Source organism: Oncorhynchus gorbuscha, linkage group LG22 (assembly GCF_021184085.1).
Source record: "Oncorhynchus gorbuscha isolate QuinsamMale2020 ecotype Even-year linkage group LG22, OgorEven_v1.0, whole genome shotgun sequence".
Taxonomy (NCBI): Eukaryota; Metazoa; Chordata; class Actinopteri; order Salmoniformes; family Salmonidae; genus Oncorhynchus; species Oncorhynchus gorbuscha.
In genome coordinates, this window is record NC_060194.1 from 25325716 (window position 1) to 25352408 (window position 26693).

General features: G+C 45.7%; 1 protein-coding gene across 5 annotated transcripts in view; it reads left to right on the top strand.

Moving 5' to 3' along the window:
* Positions 1 to 26693, top strand: part of LOC124010172 (laminin subunit alpha-3-like) — a 117136-nt gene that overhangs the window by 61715 nt on the left and 28728 nt on the right. For 3 of the 5 annotated variants that reach the window (XM_046322565.1, XM_046322562.1, XM_046322563.1), the window contains 14 exons: positions 9975 to 10027; positions 10625 to 10730; positions 11003 to 11102; positions 13435 to 13591; positions 14069 to 14237; positions 15045 to 15187; positions 15302 to 15405; positions 19054 to 19210; positions 19414 to 19577; positions 19786 to 19894; positions 20089 to 20186; positions 24301 to 24502; positions 24744 to 24870; positions 25527 to 25666. In XM_046322565.1, the coding sequence (XP_046178521.1) occupies positions 9975 to 10027; positions 10625 to 10730; positions 11003 to 11102; positions 13435 to 13591; positions 14069 to 14237; positions 15045 to 15187; positions 15302 to 15405; positions 19054 to 19210; positions 19414 to 19577; positions 19786 to 19894; positions 20089 to 20186; positions 24301 to 24502; positions 24744 to 24870; positions 25527 to 25666 (1829 nt within the window). Of the gene's footprint in view, positions 1 to 9974; positions 10028 to 10624; positions 10731 to 11002; positions 11103 to 13434; positions 13592 to 14068; positions 14238 to 14542; positions 14679 to 15044; positions 15188 to 15301; positions 15406 to 19053; positions 19211 to 19413; positions 19578 to 19785; positions 19895 to 20088; positions 20187 to 24300; positions 24503 to 24743; positions 24871 to 25526; positions 25667 to 26693 lie in introns of all 5 variants that reach the window. The other 2 variants (XM_046322564.1, XM_046322566.1) reach the window with 1 other exon arrangement.

Sequence of the window (26693 nt, forward strand, 5' to 3'; positions counted from 1 at the left end):
ATTAACACTAAAAAAACGTATTTACTAAAGTATTTAGACCCTTTGCTCTGAGCTCAGGTGCTTCATCTTGTTTCCATTGATCATCCTTGAAATGTTTCTACGACAGGATTGGAGACCACATGTGGTAAGTTCTATTGATTGGACATGATTTGGAAAAGCACACCCCTGTGCATGTCAGAGCAAAAAGCAAGCCATGAGGTCGAAGGAATTGTCCGTAGAGCTCCGAGACAGGATTGTATCGAGACACAGATCAAGGAAGCATACCAAAACATTTCTGCAGCATTGAAGGTCCCCAAGAACACAGTGGCCTCCATCATTCTTAAATGGAAGAAGTTTGGAACCACCTAGATTCTTCCAAGAGCTGGCCGCCCGGCAAAACTGAGCAACGGGGGAGGTGACCAAGAACCTGATGGTTATTCTGACAGAGCTCCAGAGTTCCTCTGTGGAGATGGGAGAACCTTGCAGAAGACCAACCATCTCTACAGCACTCCACCAATTAGGTAGAGTGGCCAGATGGAAGCCACTCCTCAGTAAAATGCACATGACATCCCACTTGGAGTTTGCCAAAAGGCACCTAAAGGACTCTCACAGGCCATGAGAAACAAGATTCTCTGGTCTGATGAAGCCAAGATTGAACACTTTGGCTTGAAGCGTCACGTCTGGATTAAAATCTGGCACCATCCCTACGGTGAAGCATGGTGGTGGCACCATCATGCTGTGGGGACTAGTCAGGATCGAGGGAATGATAAACAGAGAAAAGTAGAGAGATCCTTGATGAAAAACTGCTCCAGAGCACTCAGGGCCTCAGACTGGGGCGAAGGTTCACCTTTCAACAGGACCCTGAGCACACAGCCAAGACAACGCAGGAGTGGCTTCAGGACAAGTGTTTGAATGTCCTTGAGCCGCCCAGCCAGAGCCCAGACTTGAACCCGATCGAACATCTCCGGAGAGACCTGAAAATAGTTGTGCGCTCCCCATCCAACCCGACAGAGCTTGAGAGGATCTACAGAGAAGAATGGGAGAAACTCCCCCAAATACAGGTGTGCCAAACATGTAGCGTCATACCCAAGTAGACTCGAGGCTGTAATCACTGCCAAAGGGGCTTCAACAAGGTACTGAGTAAAGGGTCTGAATATTTGTGTAAATGTGATGGTTTTTTTTTTCCTTTCACATTTTATTTTACTTTATCTCTTTGGTGTTTAACTAACAGCAGTCATTTAAACTGTGTTTCAGGAGGTAAACGCTCAGGGTTTTAAATGAATATCTTTGTGAAAGTCCAAGAATAACCTTACAGTGGAATTGTAGCACATGCAATACCAGTCAAATGTTTAGACACCTACTCATTCAAGGGTTTTTCTTTATTTTTTATTATTTCTACATTGTAGAATAATAGTGAAGACATCAAAACTATGAAATAACACATATTGAATCATGTAGTAACCAAAAAAGTATTAAACAAATCAAAATATATTTGAGATTCTTCAAAGTAGCCAACCTTTGCCTTGATGACAGCTTTGCACACTCTTGACATTCTCTCAACCAGCTTCATGAGGTAGTCACCTGCAATGCATTTAAATTAACAGGTGTGCCTTGTTAGAAGTTAATTTGTGGAATTTCTGTCCTTAATGCATTTGTGTCAATCAGTTGTGTTGTGACAAGGTTGGGGTGGTATACAGAAGATAGCCCTATTTTGTAAAATACCAAGTCCGTGTTATGGCAAGAACAGCTCAAATAAGCAAAGGGAAACAACAGCCCATCAATACTAAGTCATGAAGGCCTGCCAGTCCACAAAATGCCAAGACATTTGAAAGTTTCTTCAAGTGCAGTCGCAAAAACCATCAAGCACTATGATGAAACTGGTTCTCATGAGGTCTGCCACAAGAAAGGAAGACCCAGAGTAACCTCTGCTACAGTAGATAAGTTCATCAGAAATTGGAGCCAAAATAAATGCTTCAGAGTTCAAGTAACAGACACATCTCAACATCAACTGTTCAGGGGAGACTGCATGAATCAGGCATTCATGTTAGATTTGCTGTAAAGAAACCACTACTAAAGGACACCAATAAGAAGAAGAGACTTGATGGGCCTAGAAACATGAGCAATGGGCATTAGACTTGTTATGCAGGTGAATGAGGACCCAAAAGCGACTTGGCGAAAACAGAGTTTTTAATCCAGTAAAGATATTTTACAAAACAAAAGGCATAATACTACTCGTAAAGACGAGAACAGACTGGAGACTTGATCAAGAACTGCAGGTTGCCTCGGGAAGGCACTTGAACCTAGCAGACTCAGACACCTGCTCACCACGCAGCATCTGAGGGAAACACGACACGACAGGGCAATACATAGACACAGCACGGTGAATATAGACAAGGATCCGACAGGGCAGGTACGGAAAACAAGGAGAGAAATAGGGACTCTAATCAGGGAAAAGGATCGGGAACAGGTGTGGGAAGACTAAATGATTGATTAGGGGAATAGGAACAGCTGGGAGCAGGAACGGAACGATAGAGAGAAGAGAGAGTGAGAGAGTGAGAGAGGGGGGGGGAGAGAGGGATAGAAAGAGGGAAAGAACCTAATAAGACCAGCAGAGGGAAACGAATAGAAGGGGAAGCACAGGGACAAGACATGATAATCAATGACAAAACATGACAGTACCCCCCACTCACCGAACGCCTCCTGGCGCACTCGAGGAGGGACCCTGGCGGCAACGGAGGAAATCATCAATAAGCGAACGGTCCAGCACGTCCCGAGACGGAACCCAACTCCTCTCCTCAGGACCGTAACCCTCCCAATCCACTAAGTATTGGTGACCCCGTCCCGAGAACGCATGTCCATGATCTTACGTACCTTGTAAATAGGTGCGCTCTCGACAAGGACGGGGGGGGGAGGGAAGACGAACGGGGTGCGAAGAAAGGGCTTGACACAGGAGACATGGAAGACAGGATGGACGCGACAAAGATGTCGCGGAAGAAGCAGTCGCACAGCGACAGGATTGACGACCTGGGAGACACGGAACGGACCAATGAACCGCAGGAGTCAACTTACGAGAAGCTGTCGTAAGAGGAAGGTTGCGAGTGGAAAGCCACACTCTCTGGCCGCAACAATACCTTGGACTCTTAATCCTGCGTTTATTGGCGGCTCTCACAGTCTGTGCCCTGTAACGGCAAAGTGCAGACCTCACCCTCCTCCAGGTGCGTTCACAACGTTGGACAAACGCTTGAGCGGAGGGAACGCTGGACTCTGCAAGCTGGGATGAGAACAGAGGAGGCTGGTAACCCAGACTACTCTGAAACGGAGATAACCCGGTAGCAGACGAAGGAAGCGAGTTGTGAGCGTATTCTGCCCAGGGAGCTGTTCTGCCCAAGACGCAGGGTTTCTGAAAGAAAGGCTGCGTAGTATGCGACCAATCGTCTGATTGGCCCTCTCTGCTTGACCGTTAGACTGGGGATGAAACCCGGAAGAGAGACTGACGGACGCACCAATCAAACGACAGAACTCCCTCCAAAACTGTGACGTGAATTGCGGACCTCTGTCTGAAACGGCGTCTAACGGGAGGCCATGAATTCTGAACACATTCTCGATAATGATTTGTGCCGTCTCCTTAGCGGAAGGAAGTTTAGCGAGGGGAATGAAATGTGCCGCCTTAGAGAACCTATCGACAACCGTAAGAATCACAGTCTTCCCCGCAGACAAAGGCAGACCGGTAATGAAGTCTAGGGCGATGTGAGACCATGGTCGAGAAGGAATGGGGAGCGGTCTGAGACGACCGGCAGGAGGAGAGTTACCCGACTTAGTCTGCGCGCAGTCCGAACAAGCAGCCACGAAACGGCGCGTGTCACGCTCCTGAGTCGGCCACCAAAAGCGCTGGCGAATAGACGCAAGAGTGCCTCGAACACCGGGATGACCAGCTAACTTGGCAGAGTGAGCCCACTGAAGAACAGCCAGACGGGTGGAAACAGGGACGAAAGGAGGTTACTAGGACAAGCGCGCGGCGACGCAGTGTGCGTGAGTGCTTGCTTAACCTGTCTTTCAATTCCCCAGACTGTCAACCCGACAACACGCCCATAAGGAAGATTCCCTCGGGATCAGTAGAAGCCACAGAAGAACTAAACAGACGGGATAAGGCATCAGGCTTGGTGTTTTTGCTACCCGGACGGTAAGAAATCACAAACTCGAAACGAGCGAAAAACAACGCCCAACGAGCTTGACGGGCATTAAGTCGTTTGGCAGAACGGATGTACTCAAGGTTCTTATGGTCTGTCCAAACGACAAAGGAACGGTCGCCCCCTCCAACCACTGTCGCCATTCGCCTAGGGCTAAGCGGATGGCGAGCAGTTCACGGTTACCCACATCATAGTTGCGCTCAGATGGCGACAGGCGATGAGAAAAATAAGCGCAAGGATGAACCTTATCGTCAGACTGGAAGCGCTGGGATAGAATGGCTCCCACGCCTACCTCTGAAGCGTCAACCTCGACAATGAATTGTCTAGTGACGTCAGGAGTAACGAGGATAGGAGCGGACGTAAAACGTTCTTTTAGAAGATCAAAAGCTCCCTGGGCGGAACCGGACCACTTAAAACACGTCTTGACAGAAGTAAGAGCTGTGAGAGGGGCAGCAACTTGACCGAAATTACGAATGAAACGGCGATAGAAATTAGCGAAACCTAAAAAGCGCTGCAACTCGACACGTGACCTTGGAACGGGCCAATCACTGACAGCTTGGACTTTAGCGGAATCCATCTGAATGCCTTCAGCGGAAATAACGGAACCGAGAAAAGTAACGGAGGAGACATGAAAAGAGCACTTCTCAGCCTTTACGTAGAGACAATTCTCTAAAAGGCGCTGTAGAACACGTCGAACGTGCTGAACATGAATCTCGAGTGACGGTGAAAAAAAAAATCAGGATATCGTCAAGATAGACAAAAACAAAGATGTTCAGCATGTCTCTCAGAACATCATTAACTAATGCCTGAAAAACAGCTGGCGCATTGGCGAGACCAAACGGCAGAACCCGGTACTCAAAATGCCCTAACGGAGTGTTAAATGCCGTTTTCCACTCGTCCCCCTCTCTGATGCGCACGAGATGGTAAGCGTTACGAAGGTCCAACTTAGTAAAGCACCTGGCTCCCTGCAGAATCTCGAAGGCTGATGACATAAGGGGGAAGCGGATAACGATTCTTAACCGTTATGTCATTCAGCCCTCGATAATCCACGCAGGGGCGCAGAGTACCGTCCTTCTTCTTAACAAAAAGAGCCCCGCCCCGGCCGGAGAGGAAGAAGGCACTATGGTACCGGCGTCAAGAGACACAGATAAATAATCCTCGAGAACGTTCGGGAGCCGACAGAGAGTATAGTCTACCCCGAGGAGGAGTGGTCCCCGGAAGGAGATCAATACTACAATCATACGACCGGTGAGGAGGAAGGGAGTTGGCTCGGGACCGACTGAAGACCGTGCGCAGATCATGATATTCCTCCGGCACTCCTGTCAAATCGCCAGGTTCCTCCTGAGAAGTGGGGACAGAAGAAATGGGAGGGATGGCAGACATTAAACACTTCACATGACAAGATACATTCCAGGATAGGATAGAATTACAAGACCAATTAATAGAAGGATTATGACATACTAGCCAGGGATGACCCAAAACAACAGGTGTAAAAGGTGAACGAAAAATCAAAAAAAGAAATAGTCTCACTGTGGTTACCAGATACTGTGAGAGTTAAAGGTAGTGTCTCAAATCTGATACTGGGAAGATGACTACCATCTAAGGCAAACATGGGCGTAGGCTTGTCTAACTGTCTGAAAGGAATGTTATGTTTCCGAACCCATGCTTCGTCCATGAAACAACCCTCAGCCCCAGAGTCAATCAAGGCACTGCATGTAGCACCGAACCGGTCCAGCGTAGATGGACCGACATAGTAGTACAGGATCTAGATGAAGAGACCTGAGTAGTAGCGCTCACCAGTAGCCCTCCGCTTACTGATGAGCTCTGGCCTTTACTGGACATGAATTGACAAAATGTCCATCAAATCCGCAATAGAGGCACAGGCGGTTGGTGATCCTCCGTTCCCTCTCCTTGGTCGAGATGCGAATACCTCCCAGCTGCATGGGCTCAGTCTCTGAGCCAGAGGAGGGAGATGGTTGCGATGCGGAGCAGGGAAACACCGTTGACGCGAGCTCTCTTCCACGAGCTTGGTGACGAAGATCTACCCGTCGTTCTATGCGGATGGCGAGAGCAATCAAAGAGTCCACACTGGAAGGAACCTCCCGAGAGAGAATCTCATCTTTGACCACTGCGTGGAGTCCTCCAGAAAACGAGCGAGCAGCGCCGGCTCGTTCCAGTCACTAGAGGCAGCAAGAGTACGAAACTCTATAGAGTAATCCGTTATGGATCGATCACCTTGGCATAGGGAAGCCAGGGCCCTAGAAGCCTCCCCACCAAAAACTGAACGGTCAAAAACCCGAATCATCTCCTCTTTAAAGTTCTGGTAATTGTTAGAACAATCAGCCCTTGCCTCCCAGATAGCTGTGCCCCACTCTCGAGCCCGGCCAGTAAGGAGTGAAATGACGTAAGCAACCCGAGCTCTCTCGCTAGAGTATGTGTTGGGTTGGAGAGAGAACACAATATCACACTGGGTGAGAAAGGAGCGGCACTCCGTGGGCTGCCCGGAGTAGCAAGGTGGGTTATTAACCCTAGGTTCCGGAGGCTCGGCAGGCCAGGAAGTAACAGGTGGCACGAGACGAAGACTCTGGAACTGTCCAGAGAGGTCGGAAACCTGAGCGGCCAGGTTCTCCACGGCATGGCGAGCAGCAGACAATTCCTGCTCGTGTCTGCCGAGCATGGCTCCTTGGATCTTGACGGCAGTGTTACGAGCATCTGTAGTCGCTGGGTCCATTCCTTGGTCGGATCCTTCTGTTATGCAGGTGAATGAGGACCCAAAAGCGACTTGGCGAAAACAGAGTTTTTAATCCAGTAAAGATATTTTACAAAACAAAAGGCATAATACTACTCGTAAAGACGAGAACAGACTGGAGACTTGATCAAGAACTGCAGGTTGCCTCGGGAAGGCACTTGAACCTAGCAGACTCAGACACCTGCTCACCACGCAGCATCTGAGGGAAACACGACACGACAGGGCAATACATAGACACAGCACGGTGAATATAGACAAGGATCCGACAGGGCAGGTACGGAAAACAAGGAGAGAAATAGGGACTCTAATCAGGGAAAAGGATCGGGAACAGGTGTGGGAAGACTAAATGATTGATTAGGGGAATAGGAACAGCTGGGAGCAGGAACGGAACGATAGAGAGAAGAGAGAGCGAGAGAGTGAGAGAGGGAGGGGGAGAGAGAGGGATAGAAAGAGGGAAAGAACCTAATAAGACCAGCAGAGGGAAACGAATAGAAGGGGAAGCACAGGGACAAGACATGATAATCAATGACAAAACATGACAAGACTGGTGGAAATCTGTCCTTTGGTCTGATTTGTCCAAATTTTAGATTTTTGGTTCCAACCGCCGTGTATTTGTGGGATGTGGACTAGGTGAACGGATGTGATGGTGTGGGGGTGCGTTGCTGGTGGCACTGTCAGTGATTTAAACTCAGCAAAAAAAGAAACGTCCTCACTGTCAACTGCGATTATTTTCAGCAAACTTAACATGCGTAAATATTTGTATGAACATAACAAGATTCAACAACTGAGACATAAACTGAACAAGTTCCACAGACATGTAACTAACATAAATTGAATAATGTGTCCCCTGAACAAAGGGGGGGGGGGTCAAAATCAAAAGTAACAATCAGTATCTGGTGTGACCACCAGCTGTAGTAAGTACTGCAGTGCATCTCCTCATGGACTGCACCAGATTTACCAGTACTTGAGATGTTACCCCACACTTCCACCAAGGCACCTGCAAGTTCCCGGACATTTCTGGGGGGGAATGGCCCTCACCCTCCGATCCCGCTCCAGATTACAGGCCTCAGTGTAGCTCATTCCTTCAACGATAAATGCGAATCTGACCATCACCCCTGGTGAAACAAAACCACGACTCGTCAGTGAAGAGCACTTTTTGCCAATCCTGTCTGGTCCAGGCGATGTTGTTGCCGCTGATGTCTGGTGAGGACCTGCCTTACAACAGGCCTACAGCCCTCAGTCCAGCTTCTCTCAACCTATTGTGGACAGTTTGAGCACTGATGGAGTGATTGTGCGTTCCTGGTGTAACTTGAGCAGTTGTTGCCACCCTGTACCTGTCCCGCAGGTGTAATGTTCAGATGTACCGATCCTGTGCTGGTGTTGTTACACGTGGTCTGCCACTGCGAGGACGATCAGGTGTCCGTCATGTCTCCCTGTAGTGCTGTCTTAGGCGTCTCACAGTACGAACATTGCAATTTAATGCCCTGGCCACATTTGCAGTTCTCATGCCTCCTTGCAGCATGCCTAAGGCACGTTCACGCAGATGAGCAGAGACCCTGGGCATCTTTCTTTTGGTGTTTTTCAGAGTCAGTAGAAAGGCCTCTTTAGTCTCCTAAGTGTTCATAACTGTGACCTTAATTTCTTTCCATCTCTAAGCTGTCTTAATGACCGTTCCACAGGTGTGTGTTCATTTATTGTTTATGGTTCATTGGACAAGGATGGGAAACAGTGTTTAAACCCTTTACAATGAAGATCTGTGAAGTTATTTGGATTTTTACAAATTATCTTTGAAAGACAGGGTCCTGAAAGGGGGACTTTTCTTTTATTGCTGAGTTTATTTAGAATTTAAGGGACTCTTAACCAGCATCACTACCACAGCATTCTGCAGCGATACGCCATCCCATCTGGTTTGCGCTTAGCGGGACTATCATTTGTTTTTCAACAGGACAATTGCCCAGCACACCTCCAGGCTGTGTAAGGGCCATTTGACCAAGGAGAGTAATGGAGTGCTGCAGCCAATGACCTGACCTCCACAATCACCCCACCTCAACCCAATTGAGATGGTTTAGGATGAGTTGGACCGCAGAGTGAACGAAAAGCAGCCAACAAGTGCTCAGCATATGCGGGAACTCCTTCAAAACGGTTGGAAAAGCATTCCAGGTGAAGCTGGTTGAGAGAACGCCAAGAGTGTGCAAAGCTGTCATCAAGGCAAAGGGTGGCTACTTTGAAGAATCTCAAATACAATATATATATAACTTTTTTGGGGTACTACATGATTCCATATATGTTATTTCAATATTTTGATGTTCACTATGATTCTACAATGTAGAAAATAGTACAAATAAAGAAAAACCATTGAATGAGTAGGTGTGTCCAAACTTTTGACTGGTACTATATGTGGGTTATTGTGGAGAGAACTCTCTGCATAAAACCTCTGCCCCCCCATCCTCATAATTCTACCATGTACAGAACTGCCTCTCCTCAACCAGCCAGCGAGTACAGTGTAGAAACAGCCCCAGCCTTTGTTCAGATACCTCTCTAAAGTTACAGTTCTGCAAGAATGTTATCACCACTGCTTGCCTGCCTGCTGCCAGGAGATACAGTATATGGATGGAGGGACGTTAGAAAGAAGATATTTTAATATTTAGGAATTCCTCAGGTTTTACTGTGGCCGGATGAATACTGAGGATTGTTCTCTGACGGTTGACAGGGTTAGGAGAGTAAGAGAGCAGTGGTCTTTTGTGGATATGTGCAGCTCAGAAGATTTACATTTGTTGTTGCTGCTGTTTTTCACCCATGAAAGTGGTGGAATCCTGTAAATAGAGTCTTGTTCCCTACACCCTACAGTACCCTACCTCTTCATTTCCCCCCTCTGTTTCTCTCTCTCTCTGTTTCTCACTCTTTTAATCTTCCCTTTTACCATGTTTGTTATTCTATCACCTCTCTGCTTATGCTCTATTGTATTGTCATTGCATCACTGAATAATGTGTGACTCATTTGTTTCAAGTTGTACCTATAGAGCCGACTTTCTCACGTTATACTTCCTGTCTCTCTCCCAGAGTGTCACTGTGATGTCAAAGGGACCCTGAGTGGAGTAGGAGAGTGTCAACAGGTGAGTCTGTCTACCTCTGCCTGCTCATACTCTACTGCCATATGTCCAGCACACCAGTACTAACTGATTTATACACAATTTTACCATAAATCGCTTAATGTTTAACTAAGGGGTCCATTTGTTTTGGATATTTTCCTTTAAACCATTGTTGAAGGCCTTTCTTTAACACACGGTATATATGCACGGTATAATTCAGTGGCTATTGTTTGAGCTGCTTTTGAAAGCAAAGTCGAATTGAAAACATTATTGGCATTGTTGAATTCGATTTTCATAATGGCAAACAAGTCTGTTGTTTGGTTACCAGTGAAATAACTGTAGCTATCTAGTAAACTTGCTAGCTACTTCAGTGGATGTTGAACACATTTCTACCAGCAAATGTGTTAAATTACAGCCATGGTATAATCAATAATCAATTCAGGGCTCTGTGCGTTCTCTGGAAAATAATGCAACTAGCGCAGAAATCATTATTTTCCATAGAAGGCATAGTCCCTCGTTGCTTATCCCTGAATTATTACACTACTAAATCACAATTGACTTTGCAACGTTCACCTCTCACAAGCAGTTCCCCATTAACCTCAGCATTGTCTACTATTGTAGAAAAGTGGGCAGTGTTTCTGCAAGCCCAACGTGTGCAGCCATACCTGTGACACATGCAAGGAGGGCTACTATCTGCTGCAGAAGAGGAACTATTTTGGCTGTCAAGGTGAGTCACCTACCATGAAGCAGACTGTGTATTTATAGGAAGCCAATCTTCTTTTTATCTTATCAGTTTGTCTAACGTGTGGGGAAGTAGCTTAATCAACCATAGAATGTGTCACAAAGACTGTCTCACTTGTCCGAACATGTTGTGTGAGTAATAGATCAATGATTAACATGTAAGGTAGCGAACTACCTCGAGTCAGGAGTTGACTTTATGATCTGTTATGGTTGTTTTAATCAGAATGACCTCATTGACCTGCTGCCTCTCTCTGATAGGCTGCCAGTGTGATGTGGGTGGGGCCATCAGCAGAGGGTGTGACGAGATGTCTGGACAGTGCCAGTGTCGGAAGAACATAGTGGGCCGCACCTGCAATGAGTAAGGACTGACTGAAACTAAACACACAATGACAGGATTTATTGCTTCTCAAGTTATCACGTAAATTAAAAAAAAAAAAAAAAAACATTTCTTCCATTGAAACCCTTGGGTGGGCCGCTTAGCATTTTTTCAGTGTCTAGTTCTGAGTGACTAACCAAAATTTATGTTTTGGGGTTTTTAAACAACTAATTGACCAACATTGGTTAAATTATTTGAATTCCATTATTTTTTTCTATGAGGGCAATGCACAATTTCTCTAAAAATAAATCAGATCAAGCCCAAACTGTGTGTGCAACATCTGCTTCCAACTCATACTCTCAAACACGTAGATCCCTTGAACGCAGCTCACTCTCCAGATCCCAATCATCTGAATTCTGATCACCTGTTCACACACCTGTATGTCATTATCACACACTATCTAGTTCAGTTCTTTGTACCCCGTCATTGTGAGGTATTGTTTGTTTTGTGACACGCTTCTATTCTGAGCTCTGTGTTTCACATCATGTAATCCTTCCGTGTATGATAGTTTTTGCCTGCCTCACTAACGATGCCTTTTGCCTATTCCCTGCCTGTACTTTAGCCTATCAGATTTCCTGTTATCAACCTATTGCCCGATCTCCCAGACGACGTTACTAGCCTTTTCCCTGCCTATACTGTTGCCTTTTTGGACCCACTGTGTATGCCCTTCTGCCTGCCCCTGGACCCAGCTACCTGCCTCCTCCTGTGGCCCAGCTCGCTGTCTCCCATTGTGTTCATTACAGTGTGATGTAGTACAGAGTTGTAGTATCCAACAGGCCAATATACATATACACAAAAGTATGTGGACACACCTTCAAATTAGTGGATTCGGCTATTTCAGCCACACCCGTTGCTGACAGTTGTATAAAATCTCCATGGTCAAACATTGGCAGTAGAATGGTCTTACTGAAGAGCTCCGTGACTTTCAACATGGCACTTTCACAGGATGCCACCTTTCCAACAGGTCAGTTCGTCAAATTTCTGCCCTGCTAGAGCTGCGCTGGTCGACTGTAAGTGCTGTTATTTTGAAGTGAAACGTCTAGGAGCAACAGCGGCTCAGCCGTGAAGCACGTAACAGGTAGAACAGGCACTCAACCCACATAATGCATAGAGCATTTAATGTTAAAAAAATATATATATATCGAAGTCGAACACCGTAATTAATTATTAATAATCAAACCAAAACCGAACCAACCTCAAAAAGCACTATTTGCTCAGCAGTCAGAAGTTTCCATACACCTTAGCCAAATACATTTAAACTCAGTTTTTCACAATTCCTGACATTTAGTCCTAGTAAAATATCCCTGTCTTAGTATCACCACTTTATTTTAAGAATGTGAAATGTCAGAATAATAGTAGAGATAATGATTTATTTCAGCTTTTATTTCTTTCATCACATTCCCAGTGGGTCAGAAGTTTACATACACTCAATTAGTATTTGGTAGCATTGCCTATAAATTGTTTAACTTTGGTCAAACGTTTCGGGTAACCTTCCACAAGCTTCCCACAATAAGTTGGGTGAATTTTGGCCCATTCCTCCTGACAGAGCTGGTGTAACTGAGTCAGGTTTGTAGGCCTCCTTGCTCGCACACACTTTTTCAGTTCTGCCCACCAATTTTCTATAGGATTGAGGTCAGGGCTTTGCGATGGCCACCCCAATACCTTGATTTTGTTGTCCTTAAGCCATTTTGCCACAACTTTGGAAGTATGCTTGGGGTCATTGTCCATTTGGAAGACCCATTTGTGACCAAGCTTTAACTTCCTGACTCAGGTCTTGAGATGTTGCTTCAATATACCCATCCACATCATTTTCCAGCCGCATGATGCCATCTATTTTGTGAAGTGCACCAGTCCCTCCTGCAGCAAAGCACCCCCAAGTACACAGCTCCATGGCAGAGTATGTAGAATCACATGAAATGTGCTTTAAAACTGCAAAAATGTATCTCAGCTCCATGGAGCATTTATACAATTGAAGGACATTTGTTTGAAAATGTTAAAATGTTGCTACACCGCCTAGATGGGGGCCTCAAAAATGTTCTCTGAAATTCAGCCACACCGATGAGCTGACCATGCTCTGGCCAAGCCCACCACCTAAGGCTCTTCTTGATCCTGAAAGAAACCTGGATTTGGAGCAAATGTTGGTACATACTGATGAATGGCAAGAAGCAAACTGAAAAAGTCATCTTCATATAATAGGATAAATGCATTATAAATCAAGACTGCCATGATTATGTTCCAAACATATGAAACATAGTTTAAGTGTTTTGTTTTTACTCTTTCCCTCCTTCTTGCTCCTCCTGTCTAACAATACCAGGCCAGCACCTAACTACTACTTCCCCAGCCTGCACCACCTGAGGTATGAGGTGGAGGATGGCATCACCCCTAACGCCAGGCCTGTACGCTTTGGCTACGACCCCAAGGAGTTCCCGGAATTCAGTTGGAGAGGGTACGCCATCATGTCCCCAGCACAGGTAAGACACATGTTGATCTTGATAAAAGGACCTCCAGTCTGTGCTTGCCTGACCTGCCTGTCATTTCAATGATTTAGTAGTGGCTTTTTCCTTTTTGCTTTAAACCTCATTTCTGCTGTACGTTCTCTGTGGAAGTGCTCCTACAAGCATTTCTTATGATGGATATTCTTGGTGGTTCCTTGCAGGTTAGAACCTGTCGAATGTGTTGGGTCTGGCGGTCGTGGATGGTAGTTGGGTTTTGTGGTGAATGTTGTGGTGGCTGTGTTTTTCTTTTGAGTGTGTTGGTGAGAATGTTGGTTGTAGCTTTCTGGAAAGAAGCAGGCCATTCTCCCAGTCAGTCTTAACCCTTGGTGTGTCTGAAATGGCACCCTATTCTCTATTTAGTGCATTACTTTTCACCAGGCTCTGGTCAAAAGGAGTGCACTATATAGGGAATAGGGTGCCATGAATTCAGACTCCACCCCTGTTTCTCCTCAGCCAGAGGTGATCCTATCGCTAGCTGTGGGTTTCCCCGGCCCCTTCCACATAGTGTTTCGCTACATCACCACTACCCCCCTCAGGCCCACACAGGGATGGCGGCACAGGGGGCTAGTCCGAGCCAGGATCTTGGTGGTGGACGAGTCTGGTTTTCACTCTTGCTGTGACTGTAAGTGATGGGTGTTTCCCCTTTGCTGCCCAGCTAGCTCTGCTATAAACTGGTCTTAGATCTGTTTGTGCTGTCTTACTACTCCTGTGGTCATGGGACCAGGCTAGCTCTGCTCTGCTCTCCTCTGTTGATCATATTAGCTTACTGCTTGCACTTCTTCTCCTCTAACTCTTTCTATATCTCCAGCTGTCTACCAGCATGGCCTTCTACTAACAGTAGAGAGTAACACCCACCCCCTCCCCCCGACCATCACCACCACCATCCTGCACCCCCTCCATAAGTCTGTCTAACTCCTGTCCCTGCAGAGTGAAGTGAGAGTAACAGTGCATGTGGACAAGGCAAGGCGATCCTTGTTCCGACTTGTCCTGCGGTACGCTAACCCCAGCAGCCAGGACAGTGTGACTGGTAGTGTAACGGCTACCTATATTCGAGGTGGCCAAGGTAAGGCTGCCTCTCTAACTCCTGCTTCACACAAGTCATATTAATCTCCTAACAATCGAACACAAACAGTTTTATCTCCCATACACCCTCAAAAACACAGATACTGTACATAGATAAGCCTACTGTATAGGCTGTTAAAGGGTTTGAGCTTTCATCGAAGTCTTTCGTTGATCCTTGCTTTTTTGTTTGGCAATGCATTTACTACCCTGAAATGGCATGGAGTGCCTTGACACACCCTTGATATTCAGTGTACCTTGAACTACATAAAAACATGTCAAATGTGTGCTGTTAGCTGTGGCGTCTTGTGTTGCTGTGTTTAGCTGCATTCAGCTGTATCCTGACTGACTGATTGATTGTATCCTGCAGGGTCAGGTCAGAGTAAGGAAGTAGTGTTTCCTCCTAGCTCCTCCCCTGCCTACCTCACAGTCCCTGGCGATGGCTTCTCTGAGCTCTTCTCTCTGACCCCTGGGAAATGGATCATACGCATCCGGGCAGAGGGGCTTCTACTGGTGAGACCAGAATCTGTAATAACATATACAGACGAGAAAATAAGGATGCAAAAAGGTAGAGGGATAGATCATACATCTGTTATTTTCTCTCTCTGCTCTTCACCCCCCTCCCAGGACTACGTGGTGCTGCTGCCAAGTGACTACTACGAGGCTCCCGTCCTCCAGGAGAAGATCACCCAGCCCTGCACGTACACATCCACCGCCAACAGAGACGCAAAGTAATCCCTGTGTTCCCACAATCCTCTTTACCATGCCATACTATTCTGTCATGTGAATGTTGGCTCCAGACAGTGTGCCTGTTGAATGTATGGACACATGGGGAGTGAGTAGCTCCGTTTTGTACTGACATGTAGAAGCCAGACAACAGAGTTTAAATTAAGCTTCTAAAATCGACAGATCAATATATCCCCAAGCAACTGGGAGAGAGTGAGTGGTCAGTTATGTACAACCACGAACCAATCAGTTGGTAACGCAACGCAGCGTCACAAACCCAACAAGCTATGGCTTCCTCAGAGGGAAAGACAAGGAGCAACTTGGAGACGGAAACAAGAGTAATGAACAGCTAAGGATATCCAGGAAAACATGGCTAAAATGCTCTCAATGTCACCAAAACAAACCAACTGTTACAATCTGTTGTTAAGAAAGTAGATTTGCTCTGAAAGAATGTGAAGTCTATTGTGTCATACATGCACAAGGGGTGCGCATGAACGATCAAGACAACAACATTTGCCTTCTGGGAACAGGGTTGCAGACTTTAGAATCTGAACTGGACCAGCAGAAAATAGAATGAGATGAAACATGAGAATATTGTCCTTACCGGAAGAAGGAAAAAGGAGACCTTTCAGCCTCATGGTCAAACGGATATCAGAGGAGCTTGGCATGGATATATCACCAGAGAATCTGGAACGATGCCATCGGATCGGCGTGAAACAGAAGAATGTTAAATACCGTTGTATGTTATTTCTCAAGTTGTGGAACTATAGGATCAAAATCAACATTCTGCAGGCACAGGGGAAATCAAAATCCACTGTCAGTCCATTGGATTCGTCCAGGACCTGTCCTTTAAGCTGAGAAAAAACTCGCAAGCAATTCATTCCGATCAGACATTCAATGGCAGAAAAAGGAATCAAGTCTCAACTCTGCTTCCCAGAAGTGCTATGGGTATGGAAAGGAACATGAAAGATGGAATTCACAAGCGAAGATTAAGCCCTTTCCAGTTGAAGAAGAGCTCACTGCTCTTCTTCAAAGTGTGAAATGAAGTGTGAAAAAGCGATAAACACGCTAGGCTACATACAATGATATCTAAGACCAGCTTATCAAAGTAATGATAGAAGTAGCTGATGCCAATGAGCGACATGGAAAGACAATACAAAAGAGGAATTATAAACGGGGTGGTTTGAGTCCTGAATGCTGATTGGCTGACAGCCGTGGTATATCAGACCGTATACCACGGGTATGACAAAACATACATTTTTTACTGCTCTAATTACGTAGGTAAACAGTTTCAAGTAGCAATAAGGAACCTCTGGGGTTTGTGATACAGTATATGGCCAATATACCACGGCTAAGGGCCGTCTCCAGGCACTTCGCATTGCATCATGCGTAACAGCACTTAGCCGTGGTATATTAAACATATCACCCCCCCCCCCCCCCCACACACACACACACACTCTCAGTGGACCCACTTTCCCCAAGTAGACCCCTATCAGCCACTATACGTTAATTTAATTTACAAGGTAATACAAACTGACCACAGTACTTAAGTGGCATTTTTCGTCCAATTACATAATCCAGTCTTTTGGTACATTAGGAGAGGAGTTGGAGCTTAAAAGCCCTAAAAAAAGGCACCTCAAAGTACAAAGAAGTACTTTGTTTGTTCTGTCTATTCAGACCACATGCTCACATGCTCTATATGCATGTAGGCATCTATGTATATGTATATAATAACTATGTATTCATACCATGACTCCCATTTCATGGAATGCCCAACGCCCTCAAATGACATGTCTGCTAAAATATTTAATCTTTGATTCTATAAAGACCAATAAAATCCAACTTACTTTACTTGGAATGTGCACAGGGGGGAGGGGGGGGGGGTCATATGGTTCTGGAACAGCAGATGTGGTCTTCAAGAGTTACATTAAAAATAACAAAAGGAGAAATGTAATATTTCTGCTGCCAATGACTGGAACGAACTGCAAAAATCACTAAAGCTGGAGACTCTTATCTCCCTCACTAGCTTTAAGCACCAGCTGTCAGAGCAGCTCACAAATCCCTGCACCTGTACATAGCATATCTGTAAATAGCCCATCCAACTACCTCATCCCCATACTGCATTTATTTATTTATCTTGTTACTTTGCACCCCAGTATCTCTACTTGCACATTCATCTTCTGCACATTCTACCATTCCAGTGTTTAATTGCTATATTGTAATTACCTCGCCACCATGGCCTATTTATTGCCTTACCTCTCTTATCCTACCTCATTTGCACACACTGTATATAGACTTTTTCTACTGTATTATTGATTGTATGTTTGTTTACTCCATGTGTAACTCTGTGTTGTTGTATGTGTCGAACTGCTTTGCTTTATTTTGGCCAGGTCGCAGTTGCAAAGGAGAACTTGTTCTCAACTAGCCTACCTGGTAAAATAAAGGTGAAATAAAACAAATATTTAAAGAGGAGCTAGGCTGGAGAGGCCTATGCTGCCACCTACTGTAGTGAGTGATATATGATCTTTCTCCTTTATCATGCTTAATTACATCAATCGCAAATACACTTAGCGACAGAGTATGGAGAATGAACAGAGTACGACCCGAAATGTATTAAATACGTAAATATATATATTCTTAAACCTTTACCATTACAAATGTAGACATGGAGAAAAGCCAGTTCCGGATTATAATTTGGAATGATTTTAAGGCGTACATTGGGGGAATGATAAATCTCATGCTCTACAAAAGTTAAATCTGAGTTATACATTTTTATTAAATTAATAAGTATCTTAGAACTAGCCCATTAAAACAATCTTTACAAAGTAAAGACAAAAATAAAATGTCTGAACAAGCAGGTGGATAATGACAAATAAACCTGGTAAAAATCTCGCAGCCCTCACAAAACGAATACGAATTTTAACCTTCTAGATTTGGAATTGTATTATGCTTTTACTTGCGACATATAAATGCACTAAAGAGGAACTATGGGTACATATTGAAGATGCACATGCTCATCCCCAGAATCTTTTCACGAGTCTATTTTCAAAGGATAAAGCTAAGAACATTAACAACTTCATAGTTAAGTACAATATAACATTATGGAAGAACGTGAAACAACAGATTCTACAAGAACCAACATCCCTCCCTAAAAACACAACCTTGTGGAACAATCCATGGATAGCTATTCAGAATTCACCCATAAATTGGTCCACGTGGAAAACGTAGAACCCGTAAATTACTTGGTAATAGGAAATATGTTTGTTTCCCTGACAGCATTAAAAAGCCATTTTGGACTGACCAATGTAGATATTTTCAAATACGTGCAACTTTATGGAAGTTTATCACAAAATGTAGATTTTAAATATTTTCAGCATCAGAGCAACCTTGAGAATCCTATTTGAGTCAGAAAAGTGCTGGAGATGGGGGTCTGAGCATATCACTGTGAGCAGGGGTGATGTAGTTGATGTTTGAGTTATGTTTTTGTTTGTATGTTTTGTATTGTTAATACATTTTTTTATAAAATCTTACAAAAAACATTTTGTACTGTACATGCTGTAGACGGAGTGATGTTGTCTTTGTCTCCTCTGTGTTTTAAATGCATGCCATCCCCAGACTATTAACCACTCTTGTGTCTCCCTCCATTGGTCCAGCTGTCTGCTGTATAAGCATGTGGCGATGGACAGGTTGAGCTCTGTGCTGGGCTCTCAGGGCCAGTTTTCCAGCCGGAGGAGACGCAGGAGCAGACAGGCTCGCGTCCGCCGGCCCACCCCAGACCACCCTGACATGGCCTCTCTCACCGGGAGACAGGTGGGTCTAGGTCTGGGGCTTTGCTGATCCACGCTCACACACATGCATGCTTGCACATACACAAACACACTCACAAACATACTTTTTGTTGCTATGATTGGATAGTTTATGGTTAAAAAACATTTTCTAGTTTGACGGTATGTTGACAGTGTGACACTGGGAGAATGTATCTGACCTCCACTATGTCTGTGTGTGTCCTGTAGGCCCAGTTACAGCTGAACCTGCGTGTGTCTCGCCCCGGTCCCTACATCCTGGTCCTGGAGTATGCCAGCGAGGTGGACACGGTCCAGAACGTCAACCTGATCATCACTGGCCAATCAGAGAGCCAGATCCAGGCCAGAGCCAACATCTACAGCTGCCAATTCAGGTTTGTGGGTTTACTGTATGTGAGTGTGTATTCATGCATGCATTAGTCATTCCTGTCCTTCTTGAACACAATATATTGTTTATATCGTATGTACTTGAGAGGCAGTTTTGGCAAGTCATTTGTGTGTCATTTGTGTAATAAACCTGTTTTAATGCAGCTCTCCAGCTCTATAATGCCATTGATCATTGAGAGTGTTTACCTAATACAGCTTCCTGTGTCGGAGTGTGGCAGTAGATGGAATAAATCGCATGGCAGTGTTCCAGCTTACCCATAAGGCCGAGCTCCTTCTCCAGACCTCCACAGCCTCACTGTTGCTGGTGAGAACGAACTACGCCTCTCATTGCATGACAATAACTTGTGCATCGTCTTCTGCTTTGTCGTCCATTTCTTATTTTGATGTGTGCATAGTAAGAGGAAGGATACCGTCCCTATAAGCGAGTTTATAAAGTTTATATTAAAATTAAGTATACTTTTATTTCCTGTCACTATATTAACTGTATTTTCCTCTCAGTATAAAGTGTATGCAGTGCCTGCGGAGGAGTTCTCCATGGAGTATGTGGACCCCAAGGTGCTTTGTGTATCTATCCATGGACGCTTCACTGAGGACAGGTAAGCCATTTTACATAATAACACTATGTTGTTCGATTGCCAGAGGACTTAGTGACTTCTTCAAACTCTCTCTAAAATAGACAGCTGGTGCCTTTGACAGCTAGTCATCAGCAGCAATTACCAAACGTGGCAGTAAAGGTAGTGTTTTATATTTTACAGGCAGTCGGCTGTTGTGCAACCAGTACCCCTGTCTCTGGGGGTGGATACTAGCTGTTGTATTGTAGATGCTTATCTTCCACACCTGTTTTCCAGGTGTGATTCAGCTGCATTCCTCATGCAGGGCACAGAGTCTCCTACCTGAAGCTGTCTGATCTATGGGCCAACCTCTCACTTTCCCCTCTCCCTCTCCTAACCCCTCTTCCTCTCTTAACCCCTCCCCTCCCCTCTCCTAACCCCTCTCCTACAGTATGTATGGACTTTACTCTCTCCCTCTCCTACCTCCCATCTCCCTCTCCTAACCCCTCTCCCTCTCCTAACCCCTCTCCCTCTCCTATCCCCTCTCCCTCTCCTAACCCCTCTTCCTCTGTTAACCCCTCCCCTCTCCTATCCCCTAACCCCTCTCCCAAACCCTCTCCCTCTCCTAACCCCTTTTCTAACCCCTCTCCCGCTCCTATCCACTCTCCCCTCTCCTAGGCCCTCTCCCCACACACCTCTGTTCTCCACAAAGCACAACTGTGCTTGATTAAGCTTGCCTGGTGCAATGGAACCAATGGAATAGTCCCAAAAGTGCACATCTGCACTTTTGGAACGAGTGTATAAAATAAAGCAAATCATATTTGAACCCAGGTCTGACAGCCAGGGACCACGCCAATATTTACTACCATGTTTGCTCCTGATGACTAGCTGTCAACAGCAACAGTTTTGTTATTGTACAGCTGTTTTTTCTGTCTGTTTTACTCCACTTTACCCACTGACTGTAAATTGACTGCCTGCCTGGCTCCACTATTGTTGAAGGCAATTAGCAAGTTCATATTTGATTGAAAATAGTGAAGGGGGGGGATCTATTGTCAAGACACTTGAAATAACTCATTAATTTGATGGTGATGGTTTAGGCACATTACAGAAGGCCTTTACTTTCATGGTGCTCTGCTGTTTCCACTAAAAGAAATACGGAGGGACAGCATTAAAAGATCAGGCCTGAGAAAACTAAAAGCTTGCCATGTGTTGGTGATAAGAGCAAAGATACGGACTTAAAACTGAGAAAAGAAAGAGTGAGCGTTTGACTAAAAGGGATGTTTTGTCAGATTGTGAAAGGAGTCAGGCTCCAGTATTAGACTTCAGTAAGAGGAACAAAGAAAAAGGGAGAGGTAACCTTTTACTGCAGTGCACTAAATCAGGGTCATACAGAGTGTTTCTTGGTACATTAGTCTTAAACAAATCTACTTTGAAACAAAAGTATTCTCCTCAGACACACGTTTATGGGCTTAAAAAAAAGAAGGCTGCTGTACCATGTCAGATATATAGTTGAAATGTATTCAATCTTGAGTTTGCATTCCAATATTACACTTTATATATACTGAACAAAAAATATAAACGCAACATTTAAAGTGTTGGTCCCATGGTTCATGAGCTGAAATAAAAAATCCCAGAAATGTTCCTAATGCACAAAAAGCAAATTTCTCCTTTGCCAAGATAATCCATCCACCTGACAGGTGTAGTATATCAAGAAGCTGATTAAACAGCTGTACCTTGTGTTCGGGACAATAAAAGGCCACTCTAACATGTGCAGTTTTGTCACACAACACAATGCCACAGTTTTGAGGAAGTGTGCAATTGGCATGCATATTGCAGGGATGTCCACCAGATCTGTTGACAGAGAATTTAATGTTAAATTCTTTACCATAAGCCGCTTCCAACGTCATTTCAGAGAATTTGGCAGTACGTCCAACTGGCTGCATTTGCATGCTTGTCATCCTCACCAGGGTCTTAAAGTGTTGAGTGAGTGTGCAATTGGCATGCTGACTGCAGGAATGTCCACCAGAGTGCTTGCCAGAGAATTTAATGTTAATTTACTATATCATAAGCCGCCTCCAAAGTTGTTTTAGAGAATTTTCCAGTACGTCCAACCGGCCTCACAACCGGAGACCATGCCAGCCCTGGACCACCACATCCGGCTTCTTCACCTGTGGGATCATCTGAGACCAGCGACCTGGAAAGCTTATTAAACTGAGGAGTATTTCTGCCTGTAAAAAAGCCATCTTTTGTGGGCAAAAACACATTCTGATTGGTGGGCCTGGTCCCCAGTGGGTGAGCTCTAACAGTCCCAGGAGTGTTGGGCCATGGATCATCACCACAGGCTCTGGGACATGCATCATAACACTGGAGGCTTCAGGGTCATGGATTATTACTAAAGGCCAAGGGTCATGGATCATCACTGGAGGCTTACGGGTCATGGATCATCACTGAAGGCTGCCAGCCCTGGATCATCACTACAGGCTCACCTGGGCCATGGATCATCACTGGAGGCTTCGGGTCATGGATTATCACTAATAAGGCCCGGGCCATGGATTCACTGGACGCTCCGTGCCATGGATCATCACTGGAGGCTTGGGCCATGGATCATCACTACAGGCTCTGGGACATGCATCATCACTGGAGGCTTCGGGTCATGGATTATTACTAAAGGCTCCGGGCCATGGATCATCACTGGAGGCTTCGGGTCATGGATCATCACTACAGGCTCCGGGCCATGGATCATCACTGGAGGCTTCGGGTCATGGATCATCACTACAGGCTCCGGGCCATGGATCATCACTGGAGGCTTCGGGTCATGGATTATCACTACAGGCTCCGGGCCATGGATCATCACTGGACGCTCCGTGCCATGGATCATCACTGGAGGCTTCGGGCCATGGATCATCACTACAGGCTCCGGGCCATGGATCATCACTACAGGCTCCGGGCCATGGATCATCACTGGAGGCTTCGGGCCATGGATCATCACTGGAGGCTTCGGGTCATGGATTATCACTACAGGCTTCGGGCCATGGATCATTACTGGATGCTTCGTGCCATGGATCATCACTAGAGGCTTCGTACGTGGAGCCGGAACAGGTCTCACCGGACTGAGGAGACGTACTGGATGCCTGGTGCGTGGAGCTGCCACAGGGCTTACCAGGCTGGGGAGACATACTGGAGGCCTGGTACATGGAACCTGAACAGGTCTCACTGGACTGGGGAGATGCACTGGAAGCCTGGTGCGTGGAGCAGGCACCGGATACACTGGGCCATGGAGGCGCACTGTTGGTCTCTAGCGTAGAGCTGGCACAACCCGTCCTGGCTGGATGCCCACTTCCGCCCGGCAAATGCACAGAGTGCACCGGCCTGTGAATGCTCATTGGAGACAGTGTGCATCACCGCATAACACCGGTCACATGCTCTCCCCATGCCCCCCCAAAAAAATTGTTTTGGAGCTGCCTCTCGGGCTTCCGTGAATGGGTCTTGTCCCCTTCCATAATCTCCAGCCCGGTCCAGCTCGACCTCCAAGTTGGCGCACGCTGCTTGGTCTTTTTGTGGTGGGTAATTCTGTCACGTTCACGGTCTTCAAACTCCCTGTCATAAATTAGCCAAGGCGCAGCGTGCATTTAATTCCACAGCTTTAATAAAGTGAAACCTTCACAAAAAACAGGTAAACAGAAACCGAACGTGATGCAACCGTGGCGCACACAAACACACACAGAAAAATAAATAATGACCCACAACATTAGGTGGGAAAAAGGCTGCAAAATTATGATTCCCAATCAGGGACAACGATAGGCAGCTGCCTCTGATTGGGAACCACACTTGGCCAAATACAAAGAAATAGAAAACATAGAATGCCCACCCAAATCACACCCTGCCCAAACCAAATAGAGAAATAAAACGTCTCTCTAAGGTCAGGGCGTGACAGAACCCTTTCCACAGAACCAAAAAGGTTCTACATGGAACCAAAAAAGGTTAACTTATGGAGACAGCCGAAGAACCCTTTTTGAACCCTTTTTTCTAAAACTGTAGTGCACTATATATAGGGAATCGGGTGCCATTTTAGATGCGCGCTCAGAGTTGCTTTAACCAACCTTCCCATCATCTGTTCTGTTCCCCCTCCTCTCATCCCTCCTTCCATCCCTCCCTCCAGTCAGTACTGTGTTCCCAGCCAATATGAAAGGCCCTCCTCAGCTCTGGTTCTGGACGCAGCTCGTGACGGGCGCCTCTCCTCCCACCGGGTCGTCCCCCAGCAGAGGGAGATTGAGGAGTGGAGACAGAGACGACAGTCAGGGGCAGGGGGGTTCCCTCTCCCTGGAGTTCAGAGTGAAGGGGTACTACTAAAATCTCCCCAGGTACATGCATGGAGATGGCCCACATAATGCTGCTGCTGCTTGGAGTGGGACCTGGCACTGGAAAGCATGTGGGGCTTGAGACATGAAGCCCTCAGCTTCACTTACATTAATGGCAGTAACTCTGACATATTTACTTCTAAATATATTATAGCTGTATGTTTCTCTCATCTCTTACTGTCTCTGTGGTATTGACCAGAGGATGTTTCTCAACATGTGTTCATCCTGTGTTGTGTTTCTCCAGAATGAGATCAGTTTCAGTGCCAGAGTGGAAGCTCCTGGCAGGTATGTGTTTGTGGTTCACTACTGCCAACCTGAACACACCACCTTCCCTGTAGAGGTGCGGGTGGAGGCTGGACGCACCTGGACTGGTGAGTTTGGTGCGCAATGTGGGTGTATAAAGAGGTTGACCCAGATAGATATGGTTGGATAGAGAGTGTATATGATACAGGATCTTACTGACCCCCGACATCACCGTCCAAGATGTTATGAAATCTACAAAGAATGAATGTGATATCAATTGTCATAAACATAGTAGCTAGATCCTTATTCTATGGTATTGTTGTAGAAGGAAAGGTTTTGGGGGGTTCTAGTGGTCTCTGGTGATGGGGGTGATTCTCTTTTAAGAGCAGATTAGGCACCTGACTCTCGCCCCACATGACAAGATGATCAAAGGTCTCGGACACACTTTTGATGGGAATGGGGGTTGATGGGGAGGGATTACCGCGTGGCGCAACTGATGTCTTTTCCCCTTCCCTCTTTCTACTCCTCCCTCTCTCTCCTTTACCTTGCCTCTGCTCCTCCCCCACATCTCTCTCCTTTACCTTGCCTCTGCTCCTCCCCCACATCCCCCTCTCTCCTTTACCTTGCCTCTGCTCCTCCCCCACATCCCTCTCTCTCCTTTACCTTGCCTCTGCTCCTCCCCCACATCCCTCTCTCTCCTTTACCTTGCCTCTGCTCCTCCCCCACATCCCTCTCTCTCCTTTACCTTGCCTCTGCTCCTCCCCCACATCCCTCTCCCCCCCAGGCTTTGTAAACGCCTCCTTCTGCCCTGGTGTCTCTTGCTGCAGGAAGGTGGTCATCGCTGAGAGGCGCATTGCTCTGGACCTTCCCCAGCAAGACCTGGCCATCTCTCTCAAGGTTCCACCCAGGAAGACTCTCACTCTGGTCAGTCACATAAAATTTGTTGGTCAGTCATGGTCACTGGGTCAATTCCTTACTCTGGCAATGTTCAATGTCTATACTAGCATACCACTAAGAATACATGCCCAAATTGCTGCTTCATTTCAAGCAGCATGTTAATGTGGATCGTAGAAGAGAACAGAGACAGTTTGTCAGTTGATCATCTTTGCCCATACTGTAAGGTGGTGAACAGATATTCCTGTCTTAAAGAAAACCCAGACTAGGTGATGCCTGTAGTGTAATTTAGGAGCCAAGAATCTTGGCCTTTAGTATGCTGTATTAGAGGTTTACAAGGTTGGCACTGTGAGACTCTCTCCTCTGTGTTATATCATGTCCCAAACAACAACAATGTGGTACTGTATTCTACCTGGCAACACTCACTGCACACTGTTAGAGCTTTCCAACCTTGTAACAAAGTGAAACACACAGCTAAGTTTGTATTTGCTGTAGAGCAGGGGTAGGCAACTAGATTTAGATGCGGGCAAATGTTTTTGTTCGGAGTAGATGGTTGGGGCTCCGGAACATAATTATAATCATTTGTACACTGCAAATTTACCAAATTTAAGCCCAAAAAGAGAAAGAAAATTGCATAGAGACAATATTACATACCCTATGTCTATTTTTTTATTTGTGGGAATACTTGGGGACAGATTTCCTAAATGAAACACATTTTTATCTGGATTACTGGTGATTTTAGTCTTTTTTTCACCCCAAACAAACCCCTAAGGTGCCTTATTGCTTTTATAAACTGGTTACCAATGTAATTAGAGCAGTAAAAATAAATATTTTGTCATACCTGTGGTATACAGTCGAATATACAGTACCATGTCTGTCAGCCAATCAGCATTCAGGGCTCGAACCACCCAGTTTATAATGCAGCATACCCCACATAGTATGCCACTGCAGACCAAAAACAACAAAACAGCTCAACGTATCACTGAAATGCCCAGTCTTTTGTTTGTTTTGAAACCTTTTTTCAATTTAAAGTCTGTCAGATAAAACGGTTTCTTAA